The 25830-nt window shown below is 41.0% G+C and overlaps 1 protein-coding gene across 1 annotated transcript in view; it reads left to right on the top strand.

Moving 5' to 3' along the window:
• The window catches only part of NBEA (neurobeachin), a 702521-nt gene extending 691290 nt beyond the window's left edge, over positions 1 to 11231 (top strand). Inside the window, exons 55-58 of the mRNA XM_054973860.1 lie at positions 5977 to 6078; positions 7311 to 7507; positions 8146 to 8297; positions 9437 to 11231. Coding sequence (XP_054829835.1) covers positions 5977 to 6078; positions 7311 to 7507; positions 8146 to 8297; positions 9437 to 9527 — 542 coding nt within the window. The 3' untranslated portion in view covers positions 9528 to 11231. The remainder of the gene's footprint in view (positions 1 to 5976; positions 6079 to 7310; positions 7508 to 8145; positions 8298 to 9436) is intronic.
• Positions 11232 to 25830: the final 14599 nt, after the last annotated feature.

Below are 25830 nucleotides of genomic sequence, written 5' to 3'. Positions count from 1 at the left end.
TGCCAAGAAAAAAATCATTATACTTTCATATCCATGGTGTATGGAATATTTTTTCCTGTAATTGCTTATGTTTTTGGTTCGAGATTCAAATCTGTATGGTTTTGGGAGTTCTGGTGATTTGTGACAATAACTTTCAATGGAGAATTTAATGGATTGTCTGGGACAGCCATTTATAATTAGTGGCACCAAATTTGCACAGATCCCAGTCCTCCCTGTGTTCTAAAGACCCTCCACTCCCACGTTTTAAGTGAAATGGACCAAGGGGTTCAATTTTACAGACACCCCAAAGTAGATGGCACAAGCACAGTCTCTCCAGAGATTCCTGTTCGGGGAAAATGACACTGGCCACCAGCAATTTAAAATATCTGCATTCATTCCATTTTCCTACTCTTACAATGACTAACAATTTTTTTCAAAAATTAATTTTTTGCTGTTTTCCATCCTTCCATGTTGTGGGCTGTTGTTTGTTTCACTAAGAAAGGAAGGATAACAGCAGCTTTACAGTCATTCTTTCATGGGAGGGTCCAGAGTGGCTGTTTTTCAAACAAATGACACCAAAATTAAAGCAGAGCTAGTGCTCCCTGTCCACTAAGTTTCACTCAAATTGGACCAACAATTCCAATTCTATGCACCACTGAACAAGTTGCCCCTAGCTGCTTCTTACAGATTTTTAAAAGGGCTCCATTGCCCAAAGGTGGGAAGTAGAGGTAGGCATGGACTGGAAAAACCCCACAGACCATCGGCCCGTAGCCTGTTATGTTTCACAGACCACAGACTTTTCACAGACCCGCCCTGTTCATGGACCAGTTTGTCGGTCCATGGTCCATCATTCTGGGGGCCCTAGGACTACCCCCTTCACATTCAGAGATGCCAAACTCACAGCGAACCTTCAGCAGGCTCTCCTCCAGCCACCTTCCAAGTTTGGCCAAGATTGCATTTTGGAGGTCCGAGTTACAGACCCCCAAAGTGGCCACCCCCAGGAAACTTCCAGTAGTTACTAGGAGTCGCAAATGCCGATTAATCTACATTGGCTTGCAGCACCAAAACGTTGCAATGAAGCAAAATCAAATAGAAAAGGGGAGACGAGCCCCCTCACTCACCACACAGACACCTTCCCAGCATTGCCTAGGGAATTAATTCTTGCTCCTTGCTCACATAGAGAAAATTGGGAGCTCTCTGGTTGGCAGCCAGAGCTGCCTATCAGGTTTTTAAGGGCTAGGATTGGTGTGTTCCCAGGGCTGCAGAAGGTCTGCGAACATCCATTCCATTGCCTAGGGAATTGATAGATCGGCACCAGGATGTCTGGACTCACGAACCTCATGTTCACAAACCACACACCGAGCTGGACCATGTCAAATTTAGGTCTATTTTGTGGACCTTGCTCACCTCTAGTGGGAGGAGAAGAAGGAGCAGGCAAGAATCTCAGCTTTGCAATTATTCCTTATGGGGCACTTTGGAGGGGGGTCAACCAAATGGCACCAAAATTGCAGTGGAGTTAGGGCTGCCTGTCTGCTAAAGAACCCCCAGTTTCAAGTGAATAAGACCAAGAGTTCCAAATCTACAGATCACAGGAAAAAGTGTCCCCAACTGCAACTTGCTGACAAAAGAAATTTCTCTGCCTCCCAGAAAGAGGGAGAGAAGGAGAATGGCAGCTCTCCGCAAAAGTGACTGGCTTGGAGATCTCTGTCCTCCTCCCTTGCAAAGATCCAATTGGAAGGAAGAAGTGCCATTGCCCAGGAAATCAGTAGAATTAAAAAACAAACACATACCAATCACATGCTGCATTGCTGATAAGCCCCAGAACTAAAAACAACCTACCACAGATTGTTCAGGGAGAGTTTCTCCTAATTTCCAAGCATCTTGGAGTTGTATTACTGTTCTGAAAAAGAGAAGAAAAATACAACCCATGATTTTTCTTTTCCTCCTCTACTTGAAGCCAGCTGGGTGACCTTGGGTCAGTCACAGTTTCTTGGCGCTCTCTCATTTCCACCCACCTCGCAGGGTGATTGTCATGAGGATAATAATTAAACACTTTGTAAACCACTCTGAGTGGGCATTAACTTATACTGGAGGGCAGTATATAAATCGAATGGTATTATTATTATTATCGGCTTTTTTTCTGGGAAAAGAGGTGGTGGAACTCAGTGGGTTGCCCTCAGAGAAAATGGTCACATGGCTGGTGGCTCCACCCCCTAATCTCCAGACAGAGGGGAGTTGAGATTGCCCTCTGCACCGCTCGGCTGATCTTCTGTCTGGAGATCAGGGGGCGGGGCCACTAGCCATGTGACCATTTTCAAGAGGTTCCGGAACTACGTTCCACCGCATTCCAGCTGAAAAAAAGCCCTGATTATTATTATTTTCACAGAAGGGGAATTACACATTTGTGTGAATTCACAGCGTCACCATTACACTGCTCATGTGAGTTGGGCAGTCACATTAACAGTTTTTGCACAAGTTTCTCTCTGGCATATTGTTGGAGATGACTCTGAAATCTGAAACAATATATATTTCATGCAATCCGTTATCACTCAATTGAAGCAGGACCAGTACTCTAGGCCACACCAGATGAACATAAGCTGCCTCAGGCAGAAAGTAGAGAACAACGTTTGTCTATGCTATAGCTGCAGAGCAAAGTTAGCAAAAGACAGGAAAAGCCCACAGAATTGTTGCATTTTGTGTTTCATAAATTAGTAGAAGATATAAATCACAATTGCTGACGAGTGGCAGGCATTCTTCCAGCCTCCAAGTTTACAAAAGTTTCTTCTTACTAATACAAAAGATTGCCTGTTTGCTCATGGGATGGAGCACTCATCACGTATAGCCTGCACATGGGCAAACAACCAGCCTTAGGAAAAGAGGGGGAAAATAAAATATTATTTTACCCCACTCTTGTAAATATTCTAGACAGAAAATTGACTCCTGAGATGTTGTCTCCCAATAAGGTTATGCTTTAATCATAAGGTATGTTATTTTGACAGTGAACTCTTACGTTGTTCACAATGTGTGTTTCTGTGACATGCAAATAAAATAAAAAATAAACGAGTAAGTACTGTGAAACATGGGTTCTAAGAAAGAAAGAGACCCCCCCCCCAAATTGTGATGTTTAAGCTAGTGCTTAAAAGAGCCCCGTGGCGCAGAATGGTAAGCGGCAGTACTGCAGCCCAAGCTCTGCTCATGACCTGAGTTCGATCCCGGCGGGAGCCGGGTTCAGGTAGCCGGCTCAAGGTTGACTCAGCCTTCCATCCTTCTGAGGTCAGTAAAATGAGTACCCAGTTTCCTGGGGGTAAAGTGTAGATGACTGGGGAAGGCAATGGGAAACCACCACATCAAAGTCTGCCAAGAAAACGTTGTGATGCGACATCGCCCCATGGGTCAGTAATTGGGACTGGATGTGGTTCTGGATAGGGTAGAATTGGTGCCATGGTCAGATCATATGAAGGCTCGGCTGGGGATGCCACGCCCCCCCCGTAAGGGCAGAGAGCTCATTTATGCTCACCCACGGAGACTCATGGATCCGATTGGTTTCCAGGATGCTCTGCGGGAACTGATGCTCCATGGCGGTTTGTTGGATGAGCTGGTGGAGGACTGGCAAAGGTTGCTCTCCGAAGCCATCGATGAAATCACACCCCATCGTCCTCTTTGCCCCCGCAGTTGCTGAGCTCCCTGGTATACAGAGGAGCTTCGGCAGAGGAAGTGGAAGCTAAGACAACTTGAGCGCGTGTGGCAGCGATCTCGGGACAAAGAGGCAAGAACATCTTATAGGTTGCTTATGAAATCCTATGAGGTGGCAGTGAAAGCTGTGAAAAAGGAATTCTTCGCAGATTCCATTGCGTCAGCTAGCTCATGCCCAGCTAAATTGTTTAATGTGGTACGTTCATTGTTCTCCTTATCGAGTGGAGACCTTCAACATTTGAATTCAACCATTAGGTGTGAGGCTTTTGTGAGCTTTTTTGCTGATACAGCCATGATCTGCCGGCCACAGTTGACACGGTATGTGAACTAGAGGCCCCTTAGCTGTCTTTGGGGTCGGTATTCGATCATTTCAGCCCTCTCTCTGGGGAGGAGGTAGACAGGATCATGCAGGTGGTGAGGCCTACCACTTGCCTCCTGGACCCGTGTCCATCGTGGCTAGTAAAAGTCAGAGTTGGTGGACTACGGGATTCCTTGGAGGCTATTGTCAACACATGCTTGGGCTCCAGGGTTTTTCCCAGGGCACTAAAGGAGGCTGTGATGAGGCCCCTGTTACAGAAATCATCACTGGATCCCGCCGACCCGTTCAGTTACTGCCCAGTCTCGAACCTCCCATTTCTGGGTAAGGTGATTGAGTGGGCGGCGGAGAAACAGCTGCCGAGTTTTCTGAAGGAGACCTCGGCCCTGGATCCCTTTTAGTCTGGCTTCTGCCCGGGCCATGGGACCGAGACACTGCTGGTCGCCCTCACGGACGATCTTCACAGAAACCTGGATCAAGGTGGAACAGCGCTGCTGATTTTACTAGATCTTTTGGCAGTGTTCGATATGGTAGATTATGATCTTCTGATCCACTGCCTTGCTGACGTGGGAATTCAGGGGATGGCATTACAATGGCTTGTCTCCTTTCTCCACAGTCAAGGACAGCGGGTGGCGCTAGGGGAGAAGTTGTCATCCCGCTATCCACTAGTGTGTGGTGTGCTGCAAGGGGCAATACTCTCCCCGTTATTGTTCAACATCTATATGCACCCCCTCGCCCAACTGGTGCAGATTTTCGGGCTTGGATGTCATCAGTACGCTGATGACACCCAGCTATACCTGTTGATGGACGGACGGCCTGGATCGGCCCCGGATGTCCTGGAGCATGCTTTTGAAGCTGTGGCTGGATGGTTGAGGCAGAGTCAGCTGAAGTTAAACCCCTTGAAGACGGAGATCCTGTAATTGAGTTGCGGGGATGTGAATTTGGGGCCCAGGCTTCCTACACTCAATGGGGTGGTGCTTACACCAGCTCCAAGAGTTTGGAGCCTGGGGGTGATCCTGGATGCCTCCTTGAAAATGGAGGCCCAGGTCATGGCAGTTGCCAGGTTGTCATTCTTCCATCTCTGACAGAATAGAAAACTCAGCCCCTATCTTTCGACCTGTGACTTAACTACAGCGGTCCAGCCAATGGTCACCTCTGGGTTAGACTACTGTAATGCACTCTACACAGGGCTTCCCTTGAACTTGATCTGGTGATTACAACTGGTCCAAAATGTGGTGGCGCATGTCATCACCGGAGTGCCTTCTAATGCACACGTTACACCAGTATTGTGACAGCTGTATTGGTTACCGGTGGAGTACCGGATCAGATTCAAGGTTTTGGTATTAACCTATAAAGCCCTAGGCGGACTGGGACCGGCGTATCTATGGGACCGCCTCTCCCTATATGAACCCCAGAGGATGCTTTGATCCAGCAACAAACAGCTGTTAATGGTCCCTGGCCCCAGGGAGGCCTGCCTAGTGTTGACCAGGGCCAGGGCCTTTTCGGTCCTTGCTCCAACCTGCTGGAACGCTCTGTCTAAAGAAACTAGAGTCAGGCCAGATTTGTTGTCCTTCCGCTGGGCCTGCAAGATGGAGCTGTTCCGCCAGGCATATGGTTGACACTGGTTGGGCCTCCCCACCGGCCAACTAGAGGAAAACATACCCCCCCACCCACCCAGCCTGTTAAATACTTTGGAGATGGTTGGGTGGTGATTATTGGAGAAGTCTGCTGCTATGTGTTTTAAATATTGATGTGGTTTTATTGGTTTTAAAGTTATATGTATTTTAAATTACTATACCGATTGTAATCTGCCCTGAGCCTGCTGATGCAGGGAGGGCAGAATATAAATTGAATTAAATAAATAAATAAATAATGACTCAGCGCTTGCACCTTTACCTTTAAGCTAGTGCTTAGTTAATTCATTACTCCTAAACTTAATTTTTATTTTACTTGGTATCTTTTAACTTTTTTGCTTTGTTTTGATTTAGGTGATTATCCTGCTCCCAGAGCTGTTCTTACAGGTCACGATCATGAAGTTGTCTGTGTATCAGTTTGTGCCGAGCTGGGACTTGTCATAAGTGGTGCTAAAGGTCAGATGTCATTTAAAGTCTTGAAAATTTGAAATTCTTTATTACTGAGTGTTGCCTCAATACAATGATTTCCTTATTAATTATTATTATTTTAATTTAGTTATCCTCCATAGTAACTTGAATACCATATAAACAAGGTAAGAATTTTGTCATCAGCCTGCTGCTGTGCAAGCTCAGGCTGCCTGACATTGTTGGATGTATTAAAACATCCTAAGTTCTGAATTCAGTGAAAAAATACATTTGAATAGTTAGCCTCTGTGAGGAAAGATCAGGTTGGCTTGCCAAAACTCATACAAAGCCTAAGGATAGGAAGGAAGGCCTGCTGAGATGGAAGTTGAGTGGCACTGGTACCCACAAGCAGTTAAAGGCTGGACTTCACAGAGGCATGGTGACAGTAAGACAAAGTTGACACTGAGCTATTAAAAAACATCAGCCAATGTGATACAAAGAGTACATACAGGTAATGATTTTAAAGGATACATATAAAATGACCGAGTGGTAATTGTATATTGAATAATATATTTTGATTCCAGAATAGCAACCCCATTTTTCTGTTAAAGTGAACAGTCACACAGAAATGTAAAACCTAATTTTTGATAGCATGAGCTTTTGTATTAAAGAACTTGTTCAGGTTTACATTTCAGAGAAACAACATAACTGTATAAAAGTCCTTCAAATTCAAGGATATCTAAGGCTTGTTTAAACACAATGCTGGTGAGGCAAAATGAAACTTTGCACTTGAGTGTCTCCTTTAACCTGGATGGCCACCTGTGCTTAGGGACTGGATGAGCATGGCCTGGCCTGAGAACTAAGCACATCATCTCTGCTTGGCATGGATAGCAGCCCACTTTAAACAGGAGATTGCAGGTGTAAAGTCCCACAGATAAATATTTTTGCCTTGTCAGTGTCACTTTTAAATTGTGGCTAAGATTCAGGAATTCATCATCTGCGTATAATACGCTAAGCTATTAAATAAGTGGTCTCTAACTTAAAACACTTGGAAAATGGAATGGCTTAACAGACAAATACAAACACACATTCAGTGCTTCAAATCAATTTACTGTTTAAAACTGTTTTTCACTTTACTGAGGTGCCATTTTAGATAAGAGACATTATCTTCCCACACAGCATTTCAGTGATACCATTATATGCCATTTTCATGCATACTCTGAATGCTTATACTGGATTATATTCATCTATGTAATATCCTGTATTATGTGTGCAATATACAGAAGGACCTTGTCTGGTACACACAATTACTGGAGATTTGCTAAGAGCACTTGAAGGAACAGAAAACTGTTTGTACCCTCGCCTAATTTCCGTATCTAGTGAAGGCCACTGCATCATCTACTACGAACGAGGCAGGTTCAGCAATTTCAGCATTAATGGCAAACTCTTGGCTCAGATGGAGATCAATGACTCAACCAGGGTAAATCTTTCTGCTTGTAACTTAAAGGAATGCCTCATCAGTGTCTCTTGAGGATACTGCACATTACAAGAATATTTTTTTATTTATTTGTTTTCAATCTTTATTCCACCCTCCCCGCACAGGAGTCATAGTCTCATAGCCTGGAACATTAGATTTTAAAAAGAAATTATAACAAACAGCTTAATCTGCATTGATTGCTATGGTATTTGTTTTAGCCTTAAAGATTTTTGAGTGTATGTGCCTAAAAAGCTTACACGATTTGACATCATCTTCTGTTGATTAAGAACCAGGTCATGAATCCAGGCCTAGGGGAGTCAAATCCATCCCTAGCACCTTACACAGCGAAAAGAATGCCCAGCTTCGAGGTGTCAGTGATGGCGCCAACTGTTGTCAGGCAGACCATGAAATGATATGTGCTGGCATCAAGTGAAATATTCTCCTTTGCTTCCACTTCTTTCCTCTTCCTTATTACAAGATAAACATTAATTATACATTTTGGGTTCCCTGTTAGGTTTTATTAATTTCTTTTTGACATGTGATTAGACATATAATATCCCCACTCCTAAAACTGTTTTGAGCTCATGCACTGTAATTTCCCGGCTGTTAACTGTAGCATGTGCATTTAACTCTTGCTGTAGGCTATCCTTCTGAGCAGTGATGGGCAGAACCTCGTGACAGGTGGTGATAATGGAGTAGTGGAAGTATGGCAAGCTTGTGACTTCAAGCAACTCTACATTTACCCTGGCTGTGATGCTGGCATTAGAGCAATGGACCTGTCCCATGATCAGAGGTAAGCTCTAGCCCAGGAAGCAGGCTGTCTAGAGCCCAGTACAGACAACAGCTCCACACATTCATTGAACACGCAGGCAGGGAGAGCGGGTGTGAGTGTGCTGGCCTGCCCCTTGCCTCCACACTTTCCCCTGGTCATCTGCAGGGTGAGACCATGCACAGGAAGTAGCCGCATGAAGATCAGCAACACAGCTTTGTGAATGTAGCTTGTCATGGGGAGGGAAAGTTCACTCACCACTTCCTCCATGCAGTTGCCCCTGCTGACAATCGGGAAATCACACAGAGGCAGTGGGTAGGGTCATTGCACTTGCATCCACTCTCCCTCCCCGCATGCTCAGTGAACATGTGGGGCTGTTGTCTGTATTGGGCTTGGGTGAGCTTTTAAATTTAATTTCCTCCCATTAATAGGCCTTCTAGTTGAAGTGCCTGATAAAACTCTTGTGCTACATCTTTCAGGTCTCGTAAGTAAATATAGGGAAAGAAATTTCATCAAGCATCATCCTCACAGAACAGAAACAATATGCATCTATGTCAATAGACTTAGAAGGGTGTGAAACAATGACCTAATGAAACAAATAGAAACAGTTAAATGCTATAAAGATGTGGCCTCACAATCAAAATTATGACTAGTAATCACCAATATGCTAGACTGGGTAGAGTCTTTGACTTGGACCAGAAAAGAGGTGGGTTTAGATTGCTGCTGTGCCTGGAAGTTTACTGGGTGATTTTGGGCCAGTAACTCTCCTTCTAACACCCCTTAAAATGTCATTGGTGGGGGGAGGGGCAGGGAGATGTGATAATTTCTTATATGCTGTCCTGAGCCTCTTAGAGGAAGAGCAAGATACAAGTTCTTAAAATATTTTTGGTACATGAATAGCATTTGACATGTTGATATTGGCCTCTTTTTAGCTTTCGTCCACTGACCAATAAAAGTCCCTAACTTTAGTCATTATTGTCTACCTGGGAATATGTCTACATTCTTCATTGTTAGATAAAGTAGCAGAATATCTCATTTCTCCCATATTCTCTTATGTCTATTGTTTTTGTCATTATTTATAATTTGGAATTTGTAAAATTGACTTTGCTGAAAATCAAACACATTGACTCTGAATGTATAGTCTGTCTCTTTGTCTCTTTCAGGACTCTAATTACAGGCATGGCTTCTGGTAGCATTGTAGCTTTTAATATAGATTTTAATCGGTGGCATTATGAACATCAGAACAGATACTGAACCTGAGAGAAGAACTGAAAGCAAAGGGGGAAACTGAGAGCACAAGTGCTACTGAAAGGCATAATCTCTGGTGGAAAAACAAGTCTGCATTGACCTCCGTTGTACATTCCATTACACCCAGCAATAGCTGTACATTGTAGTCAGCAACCATTTTACTTTGTGTGTTTTTTCACAACTGAACACCAGCTGCTGCAGAAGCAAGCTTGTATCATGTAAATTATAATGAATTAGGAGATGTTTTGGTAATTATTTCATAAATCTTTGTTTACTGAGAAAAGATAGTAGTAGAACACGTCACAAGAGACTTTTGAATTTTCTGAGGAACCTTGTGTCTGGTTGTTATATTGTTTTGGCCATGAACCTAACATCCATTTCCCATTTCCAGCCTCTTTTCAAGCTGAAAAATAATTAAAAGAAAAAAAAACTACGTTTGATACTTTGTACATCAGATGCACATCTTAACTTTGAAGGGATACTTTTGTAAAAGTAAAACCTTGTATAAAGAACAAAAAAAGTTTCTTAATTTTATTGTGGAGTTACAACTTGCATGTACTTTGAACCTGATGTCTTGATGAAACGGTCACATTCATGGATTGAACTGAAGAGCTGCCTGAAGGCACAGCTTGTAATTCAAGGGTTGAAATGGGGGGGAGGGGCGCAAGCCACAATTTTGTCATTGCCACTGAAACATGGTTTGCACTTTTCAATATCAAGTCACCCCTTCTAAGTGGAGTTTTGCTCACGACATGAAGCATTTGGATATGAAGCCATTGTTTGCCATATTTATACTTTATTAAAAAAAGAAAAGAGAAATCTTCCCTTTTAATTTAATAATGTGATAGACAGGTGGGAGCACAGAAGAGATGCCGTGCAACATGCTTAGTGATTCCCGCCCAAGTAAGAGTGCTAGACTTCTAGATTCATCACATTTGGCATACTGTACATTGCAAGGAGAGATCCGTTAAGATCTTTTCTTCATCCCTTGGAAATAAAGCTTGGTTCAAAACAGCCTTAGCTTGTTCTTTTAACATTCTTCTGAAAGTCACACTTTGAGCCACATTCTCAGCTGAAGGCACTTCATGGTCAACGATACTGTAATGCTGACTACCAAGATAATTTGCCGCACATTCTATGGATCAAGTCACACCCAGGGGTATATACACTTTAATTCATGTTTCTTCTTTGTATATTTGGTGACTGTATTGTCATAGATGTACATATTGTGTTGGTAGGGCTATGAGGCATGTAACAGGAATGTAATTTTCTCAGACTTTACACTCACTTGCAGTCATTTATTTAAAAAAGATAAAACAAGGTAATGGATTCTTTGTACTGGCACTTTGCACCAGAAGCATATCATTATTTATTGATGTGATTCTTATTTGTTACCCACCTTGTATTAGTAAGTTTTAGCACTAAATACCTTCTACATTGTTGTTTGTATTTATAAGATTCTGAAATCATGGGGAATCAATGTAATGATTAAGTTATTCATCATCAGTCTGTAAGCAATATCTTGAGTTTGTAGCTTAGAATTGGGAGAATATTGAACATCTGGAAGATAAATTCATTTCATCTCAAGATCATGGTGAAATATTTTGGATATATAAATTCCTTAAGCTATTGTAACCATGTTTTATTGCAAAGATGTAAAATATGCCAGATGTGTGTGAGTTGGAAATCAAAAAGAAAAATAAAATATGCAAAGAATTCATGGATTGCTTCTCAAGTTAATTTAACATTTGACACAAATGTCATATTGTTGGTGAAAAAGGAAATCTTTATTCACAATGGTAATAATGCAACCTTTAAAGTATATTCTTTTAGTTGATTGGATTGAAAGGATTGTCTAGATTATTGTCTGTGACATTGGTCAGTACTGAATTATAATAATAGATAAATAATGGATGTACTCAGGAAATTTAAGGAACTTGGACTAACATCAGCCGAGAAACTTTGCATTATCCTTTTTCTAAATTAAGTATAATGATTTTCTTTGCCATCCTCAATTCAGTGAGTCCAATAGGTAAATTTTAAATTTTCTTCAAATATATTTTCTCATGCTATTTACAAGCCATTCATATTTTTCATAATAGTGCTGTTGCCAATATGAAATTGAATTACAGTTTTGTCATGCTTTTGGCAAAGCTCTGGGAACAATAAGGACATGGTCTTGATTTGTGAACAATTTAATTCCAATCCTCAGCAGTAATTTAATGAGCAGATGGAGAGAGGGAAAAGTCCATATTTCAATGTTCAAGATTTCTATAAAAGGAAATTAATGCACCTAAGCAGGTCTTTCTGCCTTTCATTGAGTATAAGCATGCTTTCATGTGCCAGTCTAAAGAGCATAGAGATTGATTTCCGATTGGCCTAGGAACTGTGTGTAAGATTGTATCTGCTCAGTACTGCAATAGCAATAAAGTATCATACCTTTATCCTTACATCTTAAAGTGTTTGAAACAGTAAAGAAGCATTGTTCAGAAAAAGAATACTATTACTCTCCTGTTCTACCATCATTACAAGAATATATATTGCCAGCATTGATTAGCACATTTCTAATATCTGCTTCCTACCACTACTTCCACTCTTCACTACTCCTGCTGCCCCATTCCTGCCCAAAATTTACCTCCTCCCAGAAAAAAATGGAAATAGCCACAAGGACTATAGGAGAGAATAATATCATCTGTAAGTGACTTGCCTAGATAAATATGACTTTAGTTTTGATAGCTTGGAGAGACCTCTTTCCGATATATTGTCGAAGGCTTTCACGGCCGGAGAACATTGGTTGTAGATTTTATGGGCTGTATGGCCATGGTCTTGGCATTGTAGTTCCTGACGTTTCACCAGCAGCTGTGACTGGCATCTTCAGAGGAGTAGCACCGAAAGAAACTCCCATTTCTAGATACCTTGGTCATCTGCAGAGCAATTTTTCAATTAGGTCACAAGGTCTAGAGGAAACCAACTCACATGCATCGATACTTACACAAAAACTCCAATCACCACCCTCGACAGAAAAGAGGCATAATAAAAACATTAGTAGACTGTGCAGGATAGATATGTGAACCGCACTTTTTCAATGAGGAAATAAATTTGCTCAAAGTGCATCTAAACCATGCACTTCAAGCAAATGGCTATGCCAGAAATGAAATCAGAAAAGCGATTAAACCAAGGATAAATCAAACAACTAAGGAAAAACCGTCTCCCACAGGAAAAGTGTTTTGCCATATATCAAAGGAATCACTGATCAGATGGGAAAACTTATGAAAAAGCACAACCTACAAACAGTATTCAGACCCACCAAAAAATACAACAGATGCTACAATTAGCAAAAGACAGCAGAGAGCCCCTCACCTCTGCAGGAGTATACCGCATACCCTGCTGCTGTGGACAAGTTTACATCGGGACCACACAGCGTAGCATCCAGACGAATAAAAGAACATGAAAGACTCTACAGACTTGGCCAGTCTGAAAAATCAGCAGTTGTTGAACATAGTCTAACTCAAACAGGACACAGTATCTTATTCCAGGACACTAAAATACTGGACAACAAATCCAACTACTTTGTCAGATTGCACAGGGAAGCCATTGAAATTCATAAGCATAAGCACAATTTCAACAGGAAAGAAGAGAATTTAAGAATGAATAGGGCATGGTTTCCAGTCCTGAAAAACAGCAGACTAACAAAATACTCTACATCTTACAATAGCCCTGCAGATAAGATTAGCATATCAACCACCAATCCATATGCAAAAGAACCTCAGAATACAGGGAAGCTCCCCCCACCCCCGTTAGCATTCCACACCCTGGGAAACTCTTACAGGATGACTAAGCCCAAACCCACCTTCCTGAGTAGATATAAATTACCTGCTAACATCTTCTCCACACATTGACACTGAAAGATCTCTATCTTTCAGTGCTACACCTCTGATGATACCAGTCACAGCTGCTGTCAAAACATCAGGAACTACAATGCCAAGACCATGGCCATACATCTCGGAAAATCTACAACAACCAGATCTCTTTCCCTTTGCACGAATACAGCAATCAAATAAATCCACATATTTTCTCCCATAAATTGCATCTTTTTCAATAGGACTTGCAACACAGCTCATATTTATATACTCTAGTCCATACCAATGTGAACCAGCAGCTAATCACAATGTCTAAGTTCCTGTTACAGTTCTTAAAGTAGGGGCTATCACCAGTGTTCCAACAGTCAAAACACATACTGTAGTAGGTTTCAATAGTTTGCATAGGATTTTGCATCCCTCCCTCCTGACATCTGTAGTTCTACCAAAGATTATTTAATTACTTGCAATATTTTTACACCACGTTTCCCTCAATATACACTAAAAAGTTTTAAGTCATAGAATTTGAAAATTCTATCCCCTTTCCTACTAAGACAAGAGAAACCACTATGCTACACTGGGTTGTACTTATAATAAACTGTCATGTAGTATAATCATAGAAATCTTTTTGGAACTGGTAGAAGTCTAGGTGGGGAAGGTGGACATACTTTGGGCATATCATTCCGCGCAGAGGGAACAACACTCAGAAAAGCTTGGTTCCTGGTATAACCAAATGAACATCTCAGGGACATGGTGCTGTCACCAGATGTTCATGGATAATCTGAAAGGATACATGACTTGTCAATGCCAGGAAAAGAAGTAACAGTATGTGGGCCCTAGGTAATTGCTGACACCTTGAATTGAACCAAGAAGCAAAATGGCATCCAGTGAAGCTGTTTTTAAAATGATTTAATTTGACCCAGTCAATTCATACCCATATGCAAGTAAATGCATGTATTTTGAACCAGCTGTAGCTTCTGAGTTTTCTAACCAAGAAAGCATTACAGCAATCTATCAGAAAAATTATAAGTCACGGATCAGTGTGGCAAGATTGGCAACATAGAAAAGGGAGAGCAATTTCTTCACTAAGTCCAACTGAAGAACAAATCCACTGTGATAGCCTGTAGTGTCTTTTCAAAAAGTGTTTTAAAAAAAACAAGGGCTTTTCTCCATTTTCATTTGTTTATCAAGACTATAGCACACAGTCACATCATTCTAAAACAATGTTAGCTGAGAGCAGTCAACTTGTCACTGGGGTCTAGCAGCTTGAGACATGGGCCAATGGAGTAAATCCCTCATTCTCTGTGGTAAAAACAAAGTTGGGGGGGGGGGGTAATTTTACAATCGAAATGGTTTCCAGAATATTTTTTTTTTAATTCAGTTTCTTTGATGAATATATCCTGTCAGTTTCACAATTTCTACCACATTACAGCACCACATTACAGCACTTCATAAGCCAATCTTTAACTGTCAGTATCTTCAATAAGCACCATTTAATTGCTGAAATTCTCTTGAGTGATGTTATCTTTAATGGTGACTATTAGTTTTAAATCTTGAGAAATGCTATTGATAAGAGGAACAATATTCTTATAAAGATCATTATTGTAATCAGTTGAATAATTAAATACTTCACTGGTTTTGATGCTGAAAAGAGTAATGATAAATATTTTTCTCCTCTGATATATTTAAGGACAGATATTTGGTCTTATTTTAATTTACTTGGTATCTCAATATTCTTCCAAACACAGTTATATTATCAAACAATAATAAGGACGCATTAGGCTTAGTCAGCATAGTTACATTATCAGCATACTATGATATTTTGAAATTGCACACATTCACCTACTATTTTCTGTTATCAATATAGCAAATGTTTCCACAAATATATCAGAGCCGAAAGAAACATGTCATGATTTTTCACCTTTTTGACAGTGCTAACTTTAATTCTTCAAAGACAGGAAGTTAGATCCCTTGTAGAATATTAGTATACTCAGTCATCAGTTTCTCCAGATCCAGTTTTTAACCACTGTGTCTAGACAACAACTTTAAAAACAGCTGCTTCCAGAGGCTTAGCTAATGAAATATAGTGCTGGGTGTCATCAGCATACTGGTTATTCAGTGACCTAGTACACATATTAAATAGCATGGAGATAATATGAAATGTTCCATGTTCAAAGGGCCACACAATTGATTCTGCTTCTCAGAATCTATGGAAAGGGAACATATGGGAAAGCAAAAGGGGGGGGGGGGGAGGAAAAGAACAAAAACAATTTTTTCCTACTGAACCCTATTATATCTGTTTATTAAATGTCCTGTTGGATCATTTTGTATTTTGCTCAGTAAATGTTCTGGCGGTTGATTATATTATATTTCACTTGCACTGTGTAATCAATAAATAAAATTAATACAAAAAGTAGCAGGAATGTATAGCATGTTTGGTTTATAACGATACTGCCGAATCATAGCATTGAAAAGTTTGCTATGTGATATAAAGGCCAACTTTCCCCTTTCTAGTGTAATATGCAGTCAATTGATGACCTTCTGCATAATGACCAATCCTGGCAAATTCAGAGGATGCATTTCATATAAAAGGGCTGAGATTCAGCTCAGGCACAGAACTACAGAAGAAGGAACAGAAGAAGGAAAACCAGCTCGGAGTGGTCCGAGGGGGAGGTCCCCCCCCCAAATAGCCCAAAAGCTAGAAAAAATCCTATTCCGAGCGGCTGGCCTGCGCAAGCACAGTCCCAATGTGTGCCTGTATGAAGACCTAGATGAACAGCAGTTACAGGTAAGTGCAGCTCTGTTTTATGTCCTGTACTGTTTGGACAGAGAAGGATGCCATCTGTGATGGCTGTTTCAATTGATAAGTACATCATTCCCCCCCACCCCAGACACACACTCAGCCTTTCCACGTTACTGATGGAAATGCAAAGCATGCAAGCAAAGGAAATTTTCTATGTCTGGATATTGATCAGCTGTCAGATAACTGAGTTGAGAGAGGGAAGGACTCAGATCAGCATGATTTTAATCATAATATCATGCATTACCATCTGTCTGGAACGAAAGCACATTTAAATCCCTGTTATAAAGAAGCAATCTGAAGGCAATTCTAGCTACAGGTTAATGAAGTCACGAAGGACTTGGGAAATAACTCAAATTTTCCATATAATTGAGTTGGCCAGGTGCATGGTCACATTTACTTTTAACGAGGACACTTCTCAAAAATGAGGAATTAGTTTAGAAAGAGGCTGAATAAAAGTTAGGAAAGTCAAATCTTAACAGAATGCATTTTTTTAAAAAAACCACCATAACAGAATCTCCTTTTTTTAAAAAAAAAGCATGACAGACCAGGAAAAGTGCAAATTAAGAGGATACCAGTGGGGTTAGCAAGCAAAATCAAGAGGCAAGAAGACCAGGAATGCTTGAGGACTCACCACAGCTTTGCTCGTCTTGCTTGCCCTTCATGTCTGTTTTGGGGGACCCTACAAAGGGAAACTAGCTTCGGCCCAAACTATATCACACTGGTTTGTATCAACAATTCGAAGGGCATACCAGCAAGCAAATGTAAAATACCCATTGGGAGTCAGAGCCCACTCTGCCAGGGTACAAGCATCACCAACTGCCCTTCTGAGGGGAGTACCACTAGCCCATATCTGTAAGGCTGCAACAGAACAGAAATGAGATTAAAGAACAAAGAGCAAACCAGTTAAAAGGAAACAGCTAAGAGTACACAAATTTGCCACCTAGAATAAGTGAGAGAAATCAGTCTCCTTCCCTACTAGTCAGCCCAGAAAATGACGTAAGGCTGCAACTTGGTCCTCTTCAGATACTTTTGCTAAACATTATGCAATAGATGTGGATGCTACAGCTGATGTTGCTGTGGCAAGGGCAGTGTTACACTCTGTGTGACACACAGGTAATTGTTTCTTTCCTGGTGTAGGCATAAGGGTAATGAAAGCAATGAGTGCTAAGTGTTTGAGATACTGTTATGTTTTATTACATTTGTATATTCAGAACGTCTGTATGTATATCTTTGCTTGATGTTCCAACTAGAGATGGGCACGATCTCCATTACAATAAAAAAAACCCCACGATAATGGCAATCTCCCAATCATGACCTGGTGGATCGTTGTCTTCCATGGCAAACAATCCCGCAGTCGGGAGGGGGCTGGACCGAGGCGATCGTGATAGGACCGGGAGGCTAGACATTCAGGCGCCAACAATCTATTCCCCTGGCAACAGAGGCAGGGGAATGCCTGAGCTCTGTTTGCAACTTGATAATATTTCCCCTAGTGAGGAAAAGCAAACAGTTGTGAGAGAAAAGGTGGCTTCCGGAGAAAAATATAAACAAAATGATTGGGAGAGGAACGGGTTAAGAGAGAGAGAAAACTTTGAGTGCGGCTATAGAAGCTGTTTTGCGCTTCATTCAGTGCATTGAAAGAGTTAAGAAGAGATCTCGTCTCAGTGTTAACTCTTTCAAAAACCCCTTACATTGAGAGCAGCTATCAAGCTGTTTTGCGCTCCTCTCCTGACTTTCAGTGCGTTGAAAGAGTTAACTGAAAAGAGATATCTCTCTCCTCCTGGCTTCTCAGCCAGGAGCTATCAAGCTATCAAGCTGTTTTGCGCTCCTCTCCTGACAATGGCCCTTTTCGCACTTACGGTTTAAACCGCCATTTATGAGCATTCACCCCGATCGCAGTGGCTTCGGCATTGCACCTGTTCATTTCACACTGTCCACTGCAATTTCGATTTGGTGTCTGTGCTTCATTTCAAAACCTCGGTGCAATTTTGGGCTTTCCGTGCCTTGCAATTCAAGTCACATTTTTTGAAAAAAAAATTGAGCATGCGTAGTAACGTTGCAGTGTTGGAACCCTTCCCCCCTTTTTGCTGATTGGGCTGTCCCCTGCCCACTGAAGGGGCAATTGGTGGCAGAGTTCTGGGGGAAAACATGTACCACTCTAATTTTTTTTAATCATGCCAGGAAAGGGTTAAAATGCTGCCGATTCATCTCCTCCCAGGAAGCAGAGGCTTGTTTCCAAAGGGCTGTGCAAAATGCTTGGGTTTCCCCCCCCCCCCTCTTTGGCAAAGCCTGAAACATGCCTGGGAGGGAGGGAAAAGCAGCCATTTAATCCTTTCCTGGCTTTTAAAGCCAGGAAGAAAGTGCAGTAACATTACAACATTGCAACCCATTCTTGTCTTTTTTTAAAAAAAGAATGTGTGTGCATACCCTAAGGGAGGAAGGAGAAAGCAGCTATTTAACACTTTCCTTGCTTTTAAAGCTAGCAGGGAATTAGCAGCAAGCTTAGGAATCATTCCTGGCTTTTGAAAAAAAAATAAAAGAGCATGCATACCGGGAGGAAGGAAACCAACGAAGAAGCAGCCTTATGACTCTCACCTCGCTTTACTAAAAAAAACGGTGGACAAGGAGTTCAGAGAGCTGAGGAGGGTGGGAGTGGTTAATTCTGCACAAACCAATCAGCTCCCAGGGAAAAGGAGAGGGGGGGAGAGAAGCAAAAAGGGGGCAAAAGTGTTCACATTAGCAAAATGCGGGCCAGCTGACAGTCGGCAGCGAACTTAAAAAAACATCGGGGTATGTCCACAGGGGGGAAAATCGGGGATACAGCGGACAAAAAGCGGGACTGCATCCCATGACTGCTTTTAAGTGTGAAAACCTTGCAAACATGGGATGTGGAACAGGTACAAAAGCGCTCTAAAAACCCAGTGCGAAAAGTACCTTTCAGTGCGTTGAAAGAGAGGCAGGGAGTGGGACGGGTTAAAAACTTTTCCCCCCTCTGCTCTAAGTGTGTGTGTGTGTGTGTGTGTGTGTGTGTGTGTGTGTGTGTGTGTGTGTGTGAGAGAGAGAGAGAGAGAGAGAGAGAGAGAGAGAGAGAGAAAACATCCCCTCCCGGAGGGGAGGCGGCTCGTCGCTGGGTCAAAAACTTTCCCCCCTCTGCTCTAAGTGTGTGTGTGTGTGTGTGTGTGAGAGAGAGACAGAGAGAGACAGAGACAGAGACAGAGACAGAGAGAGACAGAGAGAGAGAGACAGAGAGAATGTCCCCTCCCTGAGGGGAGGCGGCTTGTCGCCAGGTTAAAAACTTTTTTCCCCATCTGCTCTAAGTGTGTGGGGGGGGGCGCCCCTCCGATCCCAGATCCCAGATCAGAAACGGGACTTGATTGGAGTGAATCGGTGATCTGGGGTCGTCACCAGAGCAGATCCACGAACAGCTTGATCAGTATTTTTTTTTGGGATCGTGCCCATGTCTAGTTCCAACCTTGTTGCTGATGTTGAGCAACTTAAAAAAAAGGAAAGAGGTTCAGAATGATGTTTGGTAAATTTATTCAAAGTTTAATATGCTGAGGGTGTTGGTAATCTTGGTAATCTTTCCAATGTGGGGATGCATAGAAGAACAAAGATGGAAACAGGGTTGTACATACCTGTAACTATTGTTCATCGAGTTCTTCTGTGAAGCAGATATCACTCCCTCCTGCCCCGCTGTGAACTCTCTGGTGGTAACTACTTGGGTTTGCAGCGGCTCAGGAGAACTGAGAGAGAGAGCAGGTCACTCCTCTCAGGTCATGGGACCCATTTTAGGCAGGAAAAATGGTTAGTCAATGTGACCGGGGAGAAGCTGCCCCTAATAGAGCTCAAAAGAAGCTAGAAAGTTTCTCTGTCGACAGGCCTACATGTGCGCAGTCCCACTGTGTGTCTGCACAGAAGAACTCGATGAACAATAGTTACAGGTATGTACAACCCTGTTTATCATCTACTGTTCTAGAAACAAGATGCAGGACTAGATTATCTCATCCAGCAGGGTCTCCTCTTACCCAACAAAACAGTAAGTTAAAATGTGATGTCAAACTCAAAACTACCCTCTTCCCCATATAGATGCAGTGTGGTTGTAATTTTATCTGACAGAATGTACTGAAGAGAAAACATAAATTTTGTACAAAAAACAGGGAAGTAAATAGGCATGTTTACAGATGCAGCCCTAATTAGTGCTTGGAGCAATGAAGCAACAACACAAATCACTCATAGTCTTGGCCCCTGTTGTGTTCTCCAGCAGCGATATTTATGAAGTGATCTGACCATTAATCCTTAGAAACAGATCCATTGAATTCCACATTCCATGGAAACATACACACTGGATATTTAAAAATCTGTGCTATTCGTAAGGTAGTGTGTGTAGAAAAATGGATTGCTCTTGTACATTAACCGTAACAGGCATGCCTTCCTTCCAGTTAATAATAAATATGGTTATAGGCAATTTCAGATGCTTCTTTGTCGGGGGGGTTTTAATCAGTGATTTCTTCTTTTTTTTTTACTTAAATTTGTTGCTTTAATTCCTGGATCTACTTATTATATGACAAACTCCAGAGAAGTTTCCTGTATGACAGAAATTCTTCCTTTCATTTGAAGCAGATTCTGGATGGAATGCCATTTTCGTGTCTCCTACCTCAAACTGTGTGTATTAAAACAAAAAAGAAAAAACATAGTTCTAATAAGCATACGTGTGTTGGAATGAATGTCAGCAGGTGGCAGGAACGGTGGCTAAGTAGAAGCAAGAAAGATGATGGTGGACAGAAAGTGCCAAAGGTAGGAAGCGAGAGTCACATGAATAAGGATAACATGTGCCTTAGGCAAGATCTGTAAGCAGACCACAAAGTGTGTGTATTTATATACTTGGAAAATATATGTACAACTTTTCCAGAGTCCTGCTTAAGGCAGCTCACAAAACAAAATACAATAAAAGCATACTAAAAATTGTTAATGATAAATCATTAAAACAAGACATAAAATAGCAATAAAACATCCTCAATATTATACTTATAACTAAGCAGGCTAGAAGCAGACCAGAAAAGACTTCAAAAGATGAAACAGTTAAAAGCCTAGATAACAAGAAATGATTTGGCTTGGCACCAACAGGAGAATAAAACCGAGAACACCTTCAGAAAGTGAGGGGCCACTCACTATTCTGCATGCAGGAGCACAGAGAGCAGGGCTTGGGGAAAGGCTCTTATGTGTAGGTAGTCTGGCTCAGTGAGTACAATGAAGACATTGTGTCTGGGCAGAGCTCATTAGCAGTTAATCATCTAAGCAGAGAATGGAGTGCAGCAGCAAACCTTAAGTATTCCAAGTTCAATATAAAAAAGCCTTCATCCTCTTATTTAGTTATGCGCTGTATTTGTGTTGGGCTCTCTAGCAATAGTTTGGTTGGTATGAAAAATTATGTGTTGTACTCATAACACCATCCGTTACTTCTGATACAATCCTGTGCAGTGTTATTCGGCCACATGAGCATAAATACCTCTTTCTTCCCTTCATGCAAATGTTGTTTGCAGTAAAACCTGAGCTCCAAAAAAAGGGTTCAAACCAGCTAAAATGGAGGGGGAAAGCTTTCTCATCAAAACCGTGATAGGTACTGTTCAGCAGGTGAGCATCACCTCACTTGCACAATTGCATTTTGAACTGCATGCATAATTTCAATAGTTTCTCTAGCTAGTAGGAGCAAAATATTCCCACAGCAAGCAAAAATTGTGGTGCAAGTGCCAGGAAAATACAATATCCTGCAACAGAAATGCTTCACTAAGGAAAAAGTCCTGATTACTTGAATCCAATGAGTAACACATGCTTATACAAAACCAATTGCTAAAGTCTGAAGAATATTGAAGAAAAGAGTTAAGGAAAGGAAGGATCATCATCATCAGTATGCAATATGCATGCCTCTTTAAGGAAAAATAACAGCAAATGAACTCCTACACAGTTTACTCAGTGAATATTACAGGAGTCAAGTCTGTTCCTCCTAGGATGCCTCCCTATCCACCACCGAGTGGGTATTTTCACTACAGGAAGTCAGCTGAAGAATATCCCATAGGGGTATCTCATGACTTTCACTGAACATTCTTCTAGAGAGGAAAATATGCCAAACAAAAGAAGGCAGAGCCTCCTGAATAGTAGTAGTAGTAGTAGTAGTAGTAGTAGTAGTAGTAGTAGTAGTAGTAGTAGTGGTAGTAGTAGTAGTTTAGATTTATAACCCACTCTTCCTGCAAGTGGGTTTAGAGCGAGTAACATCAATTAATAAAAATCACATTAATTAAATGTTAATCGCATTAAAATACATTAAAATGTAAGAATCAGTGCAAGAAGGCAGCAGCTCTACGCATATTAGGTCAGTCGGCAAACAATCCTGCCATACAATCTCACAATATTAAGTTCAGTTTTGTCCATATAGAAGCAACCTCTAAAGGACTAGCCACCACAATCTAGCTGAAATGGCTTCAGAGCACAACTAATGGCTTCTGATATGTACTTCCAACAGCACTGAAACTTGAAACCAGCCAGTTCAATGAGGCCCAGATGTACATCACGATGGATGCATAGGAAGCACATCCAGATGTGCACCTGCATCATCATCATCTATGGTGATGCACATGAAGGTCTGCTTCTACACTTAGCCGCACTTGGTGGCCCTTGTGAGGACAGACAGGAGGGATATAAATCTAGTTAAAGAAATAGATAGATTGGGGTTGTGGCACAGATACCTAGGCTATACTGCATTGTACACCAAAGAACACTGAGAAAAGAGAAACAATGCTGCTAGTGATGAAAAGCAAAAGCTCCAAGTTCTTACATAAAGTTTTGAGCCATAAGTTACATCACACTGCAAAACCTCCCCATACTTATTAAACGGTTCTGTTTAATATTTAAATTAAAACTGGAGATACACTAGGCTTTAGCAATGCAGAATGTGGGAGATACACTCATTAACACTATTCATGAATTTAATTGAGCACACACATAAAAACTTTGACAAGTAAGCATTTTGCTTGCTAATTGTGGGGTGGTTATGATTATAAATGGACCTAAAGTGTAATCTTTCAATAAGATCTTGCGAAAAGGTGGGGTGGGAGAGAGAAAAGAGCCTTTCAACCAGTGAGTTCAGCAAATATTTAAAGGATCTTTTTTATGAGTTTGCAGGCTGTTCATGAAACAAACAAACAAAAGCAGAAGAAACGTATTTTGGGATTGATTAGAAAGGAGATAGCTTCACAGAAAACACAAAAGGCAACCTTATAAATGCAAAGCAGATAAGTATACTGCAATATTTTACACTGAATATATATCAGCCCCAAGGAATGGCTACTTTCCAGCCTCATATAAGTCTCCTATGTGGTTACAATGATGTATGCAGACAGGATATCTTATGCTCTGGGAATGCTGAAAATCTAATATAACGGAATACCAGGAGTGAGTATTAAACCACATCTGAAAGTATATACGCAAACGTTGCAAGGGCCAGGAATAGTGATGCAGCCTTTTTCTGATTCCATAACAAAGAATGTTGAGACATAAATACAGCAGAACTAGACATCTCTGAACTACTGGTCAAACACTGAACACTTGCAAGTTGGAGAAAAATATTTGCAGGAACCCCTGATCCTACTATTAATATACCTCAAGGCAAAAACATGACAAGAAAGAGCCACTCCTCATTTTGCACGCTTCTTTGGATGCACTGTTTGATTGCATAAACAAATTTGAGGCAATTGCCGTATAAAAAATCAAGTGTCAACTTCCTTTCTGCAATAGCAGCTGTCACACAGCTAGCCTTGACAGATTATAATTTCACTGAAATATTAGAATGGAAGCGTTCTCATCAATCTTGCATACTTGCTTTGTACTCTGGAGGCCGTTTACCCTGTTCTAACATAACTAAATTCACCAAATTTAATCCAGTGTGGGATTGTGGTCTAACTATATCATCAACAAAGGATAAGTCATCAACATTACCAAATGTGGTCAAAGTGACACCATTTAAATGTTATTAAATAAACCAAGTTGCTAAACTCTTGGTTGAACTAGAAGCTAGGATAAGGTCCTTTTCGTTTGACACAGCTTAGGAGAACATTTTGATTTGTCCATTGGAGAATTACCTCAGGCGCTCACTAACGGAAATTCTTTATCTGACGGCAAAGCCACATAATACAGTCTAGTTCCAACTCTAAATTTATACGGGCACAGGTCATGCCGCCAGTCACCACAAGCTCTCATAAAGCTTCCTTACTAGCATAACAAACCATCAATACTAGCCCAGCTGCAGGGGTCTCATATGGAGTCACAAGTCTGCCATTCCTTCTGGCTTCAGAACCCTCCATTCCATCCCCACTGGATTTTGCTGAAAAGATATTGAGCTCAGATTGATTTCAGAAGTAATTTTACTCTGTTGATATATAAGGTAATAAAGACTTTCTACCAGAAACTCAAATAAAAAGTAAATCTCTCCTTCACTCATTTTCTCTCCCTCACCTACCAATTTCTCTGCAGAGCTAAAATACAATGAAACGGGAATCAAAATGGTTCAATCATTCAGTCCTTTTATACAGAATGTGCTAAGGGCTTTATATTCTTTACTGCATTTCAAGTTTTAATGATGTTTTATTATGGGTTGGAACCAAAAAGCATTTCTGCTGATGAAAGTAGGTGAAAGCTGGAGGGGTCTCCCCCCAAAAAAGAGGCTATGCTGGGGGTTATGGGATCTGCATAGTAAGGAGGGGAATTAGGAGTGGAATTGAGTGAGGCTGAGTGAAAAAAGCTGGCTCGATCCAACTGTTCTGAACAGCTCATAAGCATGATACAACTTCTTTAAAAAAATAAATACAGAATGGAATCTGGGCCAGTGTTTGACAACATTATTATTAGACTGTAATATATTGTAATGTATAAGGAATTAAGGTCCTGCTGATTTAGCAGGACTGTTTTCTTGGAATGAGACTGAATTATCACACTGCCTCCTTCCTGGTTGCCATTGATCTTTAAACCCATACATTCTTTTGAAAGGAAACCCATTCTATAAAATTAAATGAAATTGATATAAGTCAGGTTTCTTATCATCTAATATTTAGCCAGTTACAATGAAAAAAATGGATCAATACTTCAGAGCAAATAGCAGGAAAAGGGAGAATAAGATATTATAAAAAGCAGTGGAAGAAGCTAAAGATTATTCAGATTTATGAGCTGATGGAAGTTGCTCAGACATGTAGATGAAACCTTGACTAGCTTATCAAAAGCATCAAGATCAAAGTACTGGCTCAGAAAAAGTGCAGAGATTTTTTTAAAGAAAGAGTCATATATCTATCTTATTCACCCAGTTTTCAGAAGTCAGATACTCAGACTAATGCAAAGGCCAACTTCAGAACACAGAGAGTTAGATCTAAGAACAAAAAAGTGCCAAGAGAAGGTAACCGGATGCTCTCGCATATGGGAAACTAGTTGTCTATATAATCATTTTTGTTATATTGCCATTAAAAGATGCAGACTCATTTGCCTTTAAAAAAATGTTTTTAATGTTGTATATCCTGAGATCCACTTTTGCTAGTATAAAAGCCATTACATTAGTAGAAGAATTTTATTTAAGTTACTGTATGCTGTTGTACAAAGAAAATAGCACAGTGTT

The sequence above is a fragment of the Eublepharis macularius genome, chromosome 3 (assembly GCF_028583425.1).
Source record: "Eublepharis macularius isolate TG4126 chromosome 3, MPM_Emac_v1.0, whole genome shotgun sequence".
In the NCBI taxonomy this organism is placed as follows: Eukaryota; Metazoa; Chordata; class Lepidosauria; order Squamata; family Eublepharidae; genus Eublepharis; species Eublepharis macularius.
Note: the sequence above shows the minus strand (reverse complement) of the source record. Positions and strands in the feature narration are given on the sequence as shown.